General features: G+C 36.8%; 1 protein-coding gene across 4 annotated transcripts in view; it reads left to right on the plus strand.

The window, feature by feature from the left end:
- The window catches only part of LOC135468008 (protein unc-79 homolog), a 117,243-nt gene that overhangs the window by 85,723 nt on the left and 18,858 nt on the right, over nucleotides 1-12,662 (plus strand). For 3 of the 4 annotated variants that reach the window (XM_064746003.1, XM_064746005.1, XM_064746004.1), the window contains exons 24-34: nucleotides 3-204; nucleotides 4,121-4,300; nucleotides 6,759-6,818; nucleotides 8,389-8,499; nucleotides 8,809-8,930; nucleotides 9,230-9,289; nucleotides 9,676-9,758; nucleotides 10,103-10,145; nucleotides 10,822-11,004; nucleotides 11,451-11,595; nucleotides 12,010-12,452. In XM_064746003.1, the coding sequence (XP_064602073.1) occupies nucleotides 3-204; nucleotides 4,121-4,300; nucleotides 6,759-6,818; nucleotides 8,389-8,499; nucleotides 8,809-8,930; nucleotides 9,230-9,289; nucleotides 9,676-9,758; nucleotides 10,103-10,145; nucleotides 10,822-11,004; nucleotides 11,451-11,595; nucleotides 12,010-12,452 (1,632 nt within the window). The remainder of the gene's footprint in view (nucleotides 1-2; nucleotides 205-4,120; nucleotides 4,301-6,758; nucleotides 6,819-8,388; nucleotides 8,500-8,808; nucleotides 8,931-9,229; nucleotides 9,290-9,675; nucleotides 9,759-10,102; nucleotides 10,146-10,821; nucleotides 11,005-11,450; nucleotides 11,596-12,009; nucleotides 12,453-12,662) is intronic. The other variant, XM_064746006.1, reaches the window with a different exon arrangement.

Consider the following 12,662-nt stretch of genomic DNA (forward strand, 5'->3'; position numbering starts at 1 on the left):
AGTGCCTGTGCCAGTGTCTGGAGTTCCAGTTTGACACAGTGATTGCTGATCGGGTGATGATACTACAGCGTCTCCGACTGCTGGCCAGCACTCTTCCCACCCAGCCTATCCTCACCTGGGAGTTCTTCCTCAACCGCTTTGACACTCTATCCCTAGAGGCTCAGCTCGACCTGGAGAGTAACGGTGATATACAGTACCCCACAGGTAACCCAGCAACCTACCCAGCTATGTCAGTTCACACACATGGTGCCCAGTGTGTTTCAGTCTGTTTTTGGCTTGTGAAACTTGGTATGAAATATGTCTATACTTGTGAGATAGTGATTGGGACTTAGTGTAATGTGTGTTGTTATTGAGAATTCAGATCTCAATGGAGAAGGAAGAAGTATTCATTAATCCAGAAGCCCATTTCCTAGAAGTATGCAACTTACCTATATCTAGTCTCCACGGCACATTACACATGTTATGTCATCTGTAGAAGCTCACGTCACCTGGTGAAGAAATATGCCCACCTCTTGGGCGGAAATTGTGAACTGAATCATAAGAAATCTAATTGCAAATGGCTGCTACAAGAACTGGCCACACATTGAAACCGATTCTCCTTGTAGTATAACTACAATTTCAATAATTATTGTAGGTATGCAGTTATAAGCCCATTGACTATTTTTATATTTCCAAGCAACTTTAAAACAATTGCTGTCAAAAGACATTGTTGTCCTTTTACAAAACTATCTGCTTTCGTAATTTTTTTAAGTGTATTTCATTTCAACCACGTTTGGATCCCACCATGCATCAGCCGTTTCTCAAACGTTAGCTGCGCAGTAGAGAGAAAAAAAAGATACATGGCTGTGCATATATGTCCCATAATGTGTTAGAGATGGAAGAAAAGTGTAAAAGGCCGTGGAGACTAGATATAGGGAAGTTGGATACTTATAGGTGATGAACTTTTGATTAAACATGTATTATATTCAAAATTTTTATATTCAATTTTATCAAAAATTGTAACATGTATGAGACAACGGGTTTCAAACTGGAACATTCTGAGATTTTATACTACGTGTATTGTATTATGGAATGCCCAGAAACATAATCTATATGTATATCACAAGAATAAACATTAAACTGTTCATCTGGTCAATGAATTATGAAACACTGAAACTTCCAACATCCTTCTCAGTAGCTATTACAGTCCTTCTGCTGCAAACCGTGTGGGTATAATCTGTCAGATGGCCATGGAGCCACGTGCTAGATGTTGGCATGTAACCTACATGTACATGGATTGCTTTTTGTCCCCTGGCTGATCTAATAGTACACATCCGTCTATCTGATACTCCCAACAACTAACAACTGTCTTGTCACTCTACATTTGGTCAAGTACATGTATGTAAATTCTCACCGTTTGCTGTACTGTTAAATTTGTCCTCTATGATGTATAGCAAGTGATCATATATGTTACATTTCAACATGTCTCATGGAGCATGAAAATGAACTCTTTCACAAGGCTGTATCTCCATCCATGTCTGACCACATTAGGATTAACATCACTACCTTCAGTTTCATCTCAGTATAACGTTGTCATTTTGTCTCTGTATTTTTACATAATACTAACATTTCATTATCTTCAATTCTGCCCAAGTTTTGTATTCATTTATTTTATTTTAACTTTGCACATTCATTAAAGTCATGTAAAACTTTAATGTTTCACATTGACCAGTGCTGCACAGCATCTTAACATGGTATTAAAAGCTGCGTTCACACAGGGTGATTGTGGATTCCACCTGTCAGATTTGACATGCTCTTCCATGCGGTTGTAGTATTCAGCAAATCAGATCGTCTGAACACGGCTAACAGAGCTGATTGATTTGTATTCCACTTGTCGAACGTGTGGAGTTGATACGACGATCTCGTCTTGTGAATGTGGCTTTTATGATTCTTTAAAAAACACTTAAAAACTGTGAGCTAACTCCTGAGACATATCATAAAAATTCACATGACTTCTGATGTAAATCTAATAAATACATGTATGTACAGTATTAGAAAGTTCACTGGCAAATCTTTTTATCCAATCAGCGACTGGCATATATTATGCCCTGGCACAGGGCCGGATTAAACGCTTGGGGTCGAGTGAGTATGAGTTATCTCCCCAAAAAGTGGTGTCGGACCCTGTAACTCTCCTTATACATGTATTTATATATACATTTTACTGTTTCCTCTTCAGCACCTACATGTAATAGCATTCACCTTATAGGGAGGAGATGTAGTGGAAAGCTTTGGGGAGCAGAAGTGAGCAGTGGGGAAATGTATTTAGGCTTTTGTGTTCAGTTCACCTATAAAATCTCCCCTATTTAATATTTGGTTGCACAACTCACCAATCTCTCTGTAATTTAAAATTGGGCCTGCTGCAGATTTTCCACATGAAGCCACACATTTCTGTGTTTTGATTCAGTAAATTTACACAAAGTCATGCATATAGCTGGTTTCCACTGAGAGTGTTTAAGATTTTCATTTGCAGAACACCTTGTTCTAAAATTTAGATTCTTCCACATGTTTTTTGTGAGGAAAATCTGTAGTATGAATCTGCTGTTTAAGCTTTGTTTTGCAGAAAAAGTAGCCTTAACATTACTAGAAGTTTCATCCCTTATCCTACTAACAAATTTTTAGCTTAATATCGCTTATTCATTGTAGTAGTGCTGAATAAATGATGGCTAGACATGATATATTGTGAACTTATTCTTGTAGCAGTCAAGCAAATATGCTTTTAAATTTGACCTGAGGATAAGAAGGAATAAAGAACAAAGTGATCTAAGCAACAAGGATGTTATTAACACTACAGTGAAAGCCTCCATATAAGCTTATATACTGCAAATGTAATTTATAATTTTTAAAAGGCCTGCACATACTAAACATCCCATTATAGAGAACACCCTATTGGAGACGGAGGAATGGCCTCATATTGTTTTAGCAAATAAGTTGTACAAATTATGTAGTTGTGATGACATAGCTTAAAAGTGTGGTCAAATTTGTGATTTTGCAACTTTTAGTATAGGTCATTCCAGATGAATGGGCCTGAGTATATCAACTTTTTTGCAGGATGAATTTAGTTATTTCAAATTTGAGATTTCTATGAATGTCTTGTAATGTGACAAAATTCAAAAAAAAAAAAAATTGTCATTGTGTGTTCATATGTAAACTTGGCTTGAACGAGGACAACTGAATCAATTCATCAATGACTGTCTTAGCTTTCTGCAAAAACAGTCTGTCAGTTTAAAACATTCTTTAGAGCGATTACGTCTGTTTTGCACAAAATTTGCACCAGATTTGCACAATCACCAATGTCTTGTATAGTGTTTCACGGTCATCCTCATACACACTGTTGTCATGCACTCATCTACTTGCACTACATGGTATACAGGGCTTCTATGTTACATTCATCTGTCACTCAGTTAACGAGTGGTCATCATTGCTAAACTAGGATGAAGTGCATGTCATACATGTACAAGATTCCTACTGCACAATGTGCGTTTGTTAGTTTGCATACATTTTTCAGTGAACACTTTACCCTAAAGCTTTGTTAATGTGCTTGTTTGTGTTACGATTTCTACGCTCAGGTTTGATAGTTTCTTGCACCTTGATTTATATTGTAACTTGTATGTAGTAAGCTTTAGTGTTCCAGCTAGCTATAAACTTACAGTCCCATACATCACTAATATTAATTGTTACAGTATGATTTTTTTTTTCAATACCTCACCTGAAAGAAAACTTTGTGTGAATGAATCCCCCAGTAACAGTGTGGAATGTGTACATGTAGCATAAGGAATGCTAATTGTCAGCTTTCAGCACAAAGAACATTTTACTTCTTTATTTTAGAGCGTTGAATACTAATTACTGAGCAACTTGTTGCATGAAAATCACCTTTGGAATGACAGACTTTTTTCTGGCACTTTAGTTACATCACAAGTGGTAGCTGAGTTTGTACATGCATAAACTTTCTGGAGTCATTTCTTCACTTTGCAAAATTGTTTAGCTGAATAGCTCTGCCTGATATACGTACATGTATGTACATAGCTGATATATGTATGTCACCTGTACCATTGCCTATCCTTGCTTGACTTGTTTTCCCCAGACCTTTCCAGTAGTGATCGAGAAAGTGAACACTTCCTGCGCAAACTTAATCGAGCACGATTTGCCCTGGCGCGCACAGACAGCATTCGTTCAGTGAGCGACAGTCTCAAGACCAAGCCTCCATACAGGCGCACAGTCTCTGTGCCCCTCCATCTGGTGACCAAAACAGCATCCCCTAAAGGTAGATAACTCTGGCAGGAACATTGTATTTAGTTATTAGGGATAGTAAATGCATGACTTCATATCAGTATTTGTCATCATTTCTAATTGTATCATATTCAGTTGTATTATATATTCATCTAGGTGCTAGTGATTCTAATTATTTTAAATTATCTGACCCATTTTATTTATTGCTTCAGATATTGTGAAGAACAGAGCAGACTTCAACAGTTAAATGTCCAGCATTGTCAGTAGTTTGTGTACTAAATAGCAAAAACGTAATGGAATTAAATATTTTTCAGGAATATATTTTGGGCCATCTAATTGTACTGCTGATCAACATATTGTAGGTAAAATTTTTATGTTCAAGGTAGTATTGTTCACAGAAAACAGTGAGAAAAGATAAACAACTACGACGTGTGACATTATCCTGAACTCTGCTATGTTCTTTGTGAAGGAAGATCTTACTTCTTTTGATATGAATGTATTTTAGGAGAACTTTATTATAATACAAGCCATTCTGGTTGTAAAAACCTGTTTAAAACTTGATTGATGTTATTGACAGATTTGTCATCTACAAATTTGCTCCATTAATGGGTGTTTATGATTCTTTAGTTGTTCATGAATATATGTTTCTGTAAGTAACAAAGAGAACTCCTGTTTTGGTGTGACAGTGTCACTTAACTTCAGACAAGGCTCTATTTCTTTAATTATTTGATGGGTGTTTTTTTGTCGTAATCAGGATATTTTCACTCGTACAATGCCAGCCAGTTTTATGTGTATACATGTAAAGGGGAGTGTCCAAAGTAAACTGTCAACCTTTGGCAAGTTACTAACAAGCGCTCCCAGATGTCATATTGGTGGAAGGCATGTAGCATGAAACTTTATGTAAGACACCGCGATCAACTGCAGGATTCAGGAACTAGAGAAGCAGGGAAATCCTGAAATTGACCTGTCCAAGAGTGTGACATAAAGGACTTGGGCCTTTAATAATGTTTGACATAAGGGAATAAGTTGGGTAATCAGAAAATGAAATTGTGGGCAGCAATATTTGTAAAAATATGTATAGCACTTGACTTAGCCTTTTTTGGCAGTTACATCATGTCATCATAATATTTTCTAGTACTGCTTTTTTCATATTTCTTTGTACAGGTTTTTATTCTTGTGTAGAACGTAGTTCTCTGCAAACTGGGACAACCATGATCAACATACAAATTTGCTTAATGTAGTCAGTGGTTTGTGGAGAAAAACTAAGTACCTTGACATTTTGTGTATGTTTTCTTAAGTTTTCCAAAGGCGGTGAAAATTAGTTCTCTTTAACAAGAAAGCTTGGTTTTCCCAGGTTGGATTGCCTTTTAATTGTGGATACATGTTTTAAGATGTTTACAGTACTCACTTTTGATTAATCTATATTATCTCTAGATGTAAACTTATAGTTTCCATTCATATTTTTTCCACCTTTTATTTCTTTAATATATGTACTGTAGTCGTATTAGATTTCATGGTTGGATTCTTTTCCTCCGATTACTAATTTCTCTTTATTGATATGTAGACTTAACTTCTTTTGGGTCTGCTTTCAATTGCTGCACTTTTTTTACTCTTTCTTTATTTGCTGCGACTTTAGTGGGAAAGGTGCAGCGAAAAAGTTACTGGCGACACAGCTCAAGAAAACACAAAATTATTCAAATGTGCAATAGTTTACCAAACTGTGGTATGTGGATACAGCATACAGTGTACTGCCATCACAAGCACCTGCTGTTGTTGTTGTAAACTCACTGCACAGCACATTCAGTGTCCTGGGCACTTCATATTTCAAGAGATGTTGTATTGCACCCATTTTGTGTTTCCAGTGCCACAGATAAATACCAAGAATATGTGTAAAGTTTAGTCCTTGAGTGTGAAACTGTTTGGAAAAGCAGAGGGGTTGGACTTGGTGTTGGCTTTGGATTAGATGGTACATATATACCGTTTTCATACATCAAACACAGATGGATAAATTGAACCATAAACGTTCCTGCAAATCAAGAACTAAAATGAACATCATACGAACTAAAATGAACATACATATTCACATGCACATATAGGTTTATTTCATAATCACATGGAAAAACGGGGAAAAGAAGGCTGTAGTATTTTTGGATTAAAACTTTAATATATTCTAAATTCCATCTTTCTGTGCTTGATTTATTTTATTTATCGTTTTTCATTCAGGTTGTTGATGTTTTGTTTACTTTTTTCATAGCGTTTAACTTGCCTTTTTAATATATATCCATCTATAAATACCTCCCCAACCCTCACCCTCCAATCCCCCTCCCCTCACTCTTTGGCCAAATTCTGGGTATTCCTCTAGTACTAGCTGGTATCATTGAATCATAGTTGTATCTTAGTATATTTTATGAGTTCATTTTAATTCTGAGCAATACTCGCTGTTGGGTCATGCAGATGTTGGAAGTATGATGTATGGTGTTTGCTTTACACAGCTGCTTCTCCTTCACGTATCAAGTTGATAGAGTTCAATGCCAAGTGGCGACTGCTGAAGGGTAACAAATTTTCCTGGATTACATTTTTGCTGGCATGACAGCATTTTACGCTCATCTTTTGCCACTTTGACCAGCTACATTATGATTAAAGAGCTCTCTTCCTTTCAGCGCTGCATGTCTTCTGTTGGCTCCTGCAACCACTTTGAATTTGTTCTCAACAGATCTCAGCTTTGGACTCATTTGATGTGTTAACCTCAGGCTACTTACAGGTCAAATGATAAAATTGTACAAAATGCAGCGGTACATGTACTTGGTACATTTTATTTTTCCCCATATAATTTTTTTACAATCATCCTTTGGTTTGATAATAATATGAGAAAAGGTAGTTTAGAAGCAAAATTTCATTTTATTTTCCTCATTGAATTTAGAGTTGGCAACTGCAATTTCCCACCTTTTATTGAGGCCAATGTAATTTGATTTAGTTTGGTTTCCCCACAATGCAGTGTAAAGTTTAATTTATTTGCATAAAGATGTTACTTAATTTTCATTGAAAAGTTGACTCACCTTTAGTTATTGATTGCTTTCTAATTTGGGTATCAGATTTGCATATTATCAGCCATTTTGGTAAAGGATGAGTTTTTACTAACATGACATTTGCAGCTACATTTATGTGTTATACATGTATGTATCATAGAGTATTTTTCTCCTACATTTTAAAGACTAGATATGAATGCCACAATATACACAGTGTACAGTGCATCTTTCTCTTTGTGCTACAAATACACTCTCAACGTGGATGATGACTGTAATTTTATCCAGACATTTAATGAATTACCTGTACTAGATCACAAACTATCGTAAACTTTGTTTCTAAAATTGTTCGATCACCATCAAAGTCCAATGGATTGGTGTTTGGCTGTACAAAAAATTTCATCTAAATTTTTCTGCGAAGTTGCTGACTGACAGTGAAACAATAAACACTGGCAGAGGATAAATTTGTAAGCCTGTGCATTGTCAGTTGATGACTTCTCAGGCTAGAATGTAGAAGGTGATTATAGACAATCATCAGGGATAGAATCACTCTCTGTGTATGACAGATCATATCACTGTTATGCATGAAGATTAAATGGACTCTTCCTATAATGCAGAATAAATTTGCCCTATAAGTTACAACTAACTTATGTGCATCTACTCTTCAATATGTCAACTCGTATGCCAGTCTTGAACTCTTCACTCTGTCACTGTTGTATGAATCTTGTCTCAGCTAACACCAGTTATCATCATCACTGATTGTGGAAATGCTTTGCACTTTACAATGTACTAATCCAAATCTGTTACGTCCTAAAACATTTGAAGATATTGCATTTTTTTTTTCAGTATTTCTGTACAAATTGATAGATGATAAGCATGTACTCTTTGATTCTCTCCTTCAGAATATAAATTTATATGAATACATATATATATATATACATATATACAAGCCGACATCATTCTATAACTGTTAAAATGTTGACCACGTAACCCTGGCTCAAGAATCTACCTGATTATGCAGGCAAACAATTTCTGGTCTGCTGGAACAAGAAATATTTGAATACAATAAAAGTTTGGTGTGTTTTTTATGTGCCAACAGAGAAGGATAAGGCTTATATGAGACAGCAGTCTGCTCCATTTAATCTTGGCCGCCGACTGACCGGGAAGTTTTCTGGTGGTCTTGGGGGTTTCAGTAACTACATGTTTCAAGGTAATTTATCAGTTAAGAAATTGGTGGTATACTATAAATCATAATGTCAAATTAACCCATATATTGAAGTGAAGAGACTGGCAGGGAACAGGAACAATTATTACTTGTGGTACGGGGTATTTGGTACATGGATTGGCTCTGCCGATCTGTGCTCACAAGTCAGCATTTGTATTTATACATACAGCAAATATGGATTACACAGCCAAAAAAAAAAGTTTTAAAAAAGTTCTCGATGTTAAACATGCATGTAAAAACATGTGTTCTTCTGTATGTTGTGAATTAAAGCTATAATGTGTATGTTGTAAACAGGAGGACAATTGAGAGAGTTCACAGATGAGGAGAGTAATTTTGCTGCCTTACTGCAGCGGGCCATGGACCTTGAAGGGGTGGACAGAAACACAGTCTACGAGCTTGTCGCCCTGCTTATGAAGGTGAGGGGAAGAAATCATTGAACATACCGCCGTGAACTGGGCGGAAATATATAGGAATAATGGTGTTTTTTTGTAGAGGTTTTTGTTTGGTTTTTTTTTTCAAATGGTAAATATCTGTACTTAAAGAAGGAAATAATCTTAATTATTTGTCTTTACATGAATGCTGGTAATTCTTGTCATAATCCTTCTTGTTTCTGGTTTTAAAATTTGGGGTTTTTATATACTGTTTTCAGCATCTTTTTTGTGTTAGTTGTTGTTGAGTTTTCTTCTCCTGACAAAATTCTTGTCTTCTCTTTCAGTACATGGTTAAATGTAACCAGGATGAAGTGAATGAAGACAGGGCAGCTTTTAAAGCTCAGGTAAATTTCAGTTAGACTGCAAAGAAGAGACATCTTTATTCCTCAACTTTTTCACATATGAGAGAGCAACTTTCAGTGAAATTTATGCACATTTTTAATATGAATTTAGAGACAAGACTACATTGGTTGAATGGGCCAGTTTCAGAGCTTCGCAAAAGTAGGATTTTATCATTGAACACAGAATAATGGCTTCAGAATATGTTTGAATAAACACCTTGTAAACATGCGAAAAGATTGAAGAATGTTTTCTTATGTTATTGACTTGAGTAATGGATGCTTTTTTTTGTTCTTACATATCCAGACTCCTGTGAATGTTTAACCTTCATATTAAAGAAGTTTATTATCATAAATTTCTTTGGATGATAGAATAAGATTTGTATTTACAGAATATCGTGCTGAGACACCTGAATGTGTTGCTGGGCTATAACCAGACAGAGAAAGCCTTCAGTGTACCACCTTACAAACTCAGGTTAGCTCAGTTGTGTGTAAGGTGGGATGTTCCAGTGAATCAATTAGGTTAATATTAAGAAATTTAAATTCTTATTCGGAAATAGAAAGTGGGCATACCTTTAGTTCCTCTAAGGATATTAGTGGTAATTCAAAATGTGATGTAACGGATGTACATAATTAGATGTATATGTATCAGTCGAAAAAATGTCTGTGAACAGTATGTATTGAACAGTTTAAGTTATGCACAGATTTTGAAAGAATGGTTTGACATTCTTTAGATCATTGAACTACTACATTGTGAAGACTTGCAGGCCTAGTCAACATGTCTTGAGTTCTTGAGTCACATTTTCTGTCACTTTACAGGTGCTCGGCTGTGTTCAATGCATTTCTGGCTGGATTACCACATGTGAGTTATAAAGCTGTGCTGATATATGTACATGTACTTGTATCTGTGTGTATAATAAGCCTTCATCATGTCATTTTACCTCACTGTGTTCATCCTGAGAGCTCCAAATTACAAATCTTGATACTTCATGATAGTAGTACATATCCACCCAGTATCAATATGCTTTGAATGGGTGGGACATTTTGTCTTGTATCTTTTGCATGACAATCCAGAGCAGAAGCATCATGCATTAAAACTGGTTTACCACTAGGAAACAATGTCATGGTGTCAAGTTATTGTTTTCTGAGTATTTTGCCATGCCCAGTATTAGCAGTATTGGGTATATAAAGCTCTCCATGTCAGTACAATGGCTTCCTCTCTGGGAGTATGTGGGAAGGTCTGACAGCCACTTGCAGATAGTCATGGGTTTCTCCTGGGCACTGCCTGGTTTCATCACACCATAATGCTGGCAGCTGTCATATAAGTGAAATATTCTTTAGTACAGCGTTAAATGCCAATCAAATAAATAAATTAAATATAACAACTAGATATGCATATGTCAAGCAGCAAGACAAAAGAATTGTACCTTGAGACAATTTATACAAAATTACTGCCATTTCCATCAATTTTACAAGAGCAAATACATTAAATTGTCATCAACAAAAATAAAAAAACACTTCTCATTTTTCATTTTCAGGTTCTGGATAAGAACTTTAAGTTAGGTAACATGATATTGCCCATATCACTGTTGCTGCTGCAGTACGGCCCGTCCCCTCAGCGATATGCCAGTGACTACCAGCCCCCAACCTACACACTGTGGTACCTGGAGCCTCACACACGCCAGGCATGGCTCATGGCTCTCCTTGTCATTCTCTACAAGGTATACTGATGTTCATCAATCTGATCAAGTTGCTCTGAGTAGTGAGGTCATGTTTGACATGTTTGTGAATTAATGTCTGAAGGATTGTAGGAATACAGGAATACATGTGTGGGAAATACCGCTCTTTGAAACTTAACAGCAGTTATAAGACCCCTTTTAGTATCTTGTTGTATTGAAGAACTGCATTATATTGTCGGCGTTATATTGTCTGCATTATTCTAGTTCAGTGTACATGGTACTATATTCGTGTATTCACATTCAACAAAAAAATGTTTAGGGTTTGAAATATTCTGTTCTTCTTTTTTTTTTTTTCTTTTTTTTTAAGTTTTTTGAAGGAAACTTAATGAGGAATTTCACATCAAGTCATTGTAACAGTATTTTTTGTCCTGTGAAAATACTGTGACACCACCTCTCTTGATCCCTATGTATGGCTGGCTATGTTTCAGTATCAGATCAGCAGCACCCCTGTCTCCACCATCATGCAGACTCTGATCAGGATAGTCATCAACACCATTGATGCCCAGCACCACCGCTGTAAAAAGAACGAAGATGGATTTGCCCCAGCTAGTCCAGCCGTGCCCAGAAACAGAGGTTGGTAGTCGGCAGTGTGATATCAAGTCAGTGAAGCAGATGCCTTTAATTGCTATGTATTAAGTCAGTCTAGGCTGGTTGTAAATTTGAGATAATTTGTCACATGCAGCAAAGAAAGATATTTTGTCCATTTGCATTATTTTGCAGATACAGTCTTCTGATGCATATGTTGTAATTTTTGTCAGTAACTTGACATTCACTTTGGCTTTCTGCCAGTACTGAAAATCAACCATCCATCAGTATTGTAAAACATAATTCTGTTGATTACATGTATTAAATGTTGCAAAGAAGTCTTTATTTCTTACATTAAAATCATGAGTTGTTCTCTGCACTTAATGAGTGTTGCCATTATATTGTCCTGTCTCGAGGCATCAAGCCTTAATCATCCATCGCCCTGCATTGCCTTTACTGCAGATGCGAGTAAGGTGTCAATGAGTGACCTGGAGAACATCCAGGAGACAGAGACTCCACCCCAAAGCCCCACTGAATCTCATGGAGACTTGCTGAGCATCCACTTGAGATCCCCAGCCAAGGAGAGCCTGGTCCAGTATGTCCGGTCTCGGCAACCTGAGGGCCTGGTGGAGGAGGAGCCATCCGATGCAGACTCCTCCCCTGCCCTGAAACTCAACAGAAAACCCCTGAAGATCCCCGTACATCGCACTCCACGACGCCTGGTCGACTACTCTCTGACAGAAAGCGAGGAGGAGCGTGATGACAGGACGTGCAAGGAGCAGCGGGCAATTCATGAAGCAGACAAAGAGCAGAGCACAGACAGAGAGACGGAGAGGGAAGATGATGAGGATAAGGATTCTGATGACAGCCACACTACAGCTGAAAGGAAGGACAGCCTGGATCAGGTGGGTTGTGAGGGTTGTTAGAGCTGATCACATATGTAACAGTCATATTTATTGCATATATAAACCTTCCTCATTGTCTGATTTTGAAAATTGTGAACATGGACAGGGTTTCCACAAGATCCATTTTGCAAAAATTCCACCTCAGACATACAAAAAAGTGATAGAAAGAAAAATTCTTTTCAGTCACCTTTTACATGTATGTTGACCGTA

The sequence above is a fragment of the Liolophura sinensis genome, chromosome 6, assembly GCF_032854445.1.
Source record: "Liolophura sinensis isolate JHLJ2023 chromosome 6, CUHK_Ljap_v2, whole genome shotgun sequence".
Classification (NCBI taxonomy): Eukaryota; Metazoa; Mollusca; class Polyplacophora; order Chitonida; family Chitonidae; genus Liolophura; species Liolophura sinensis.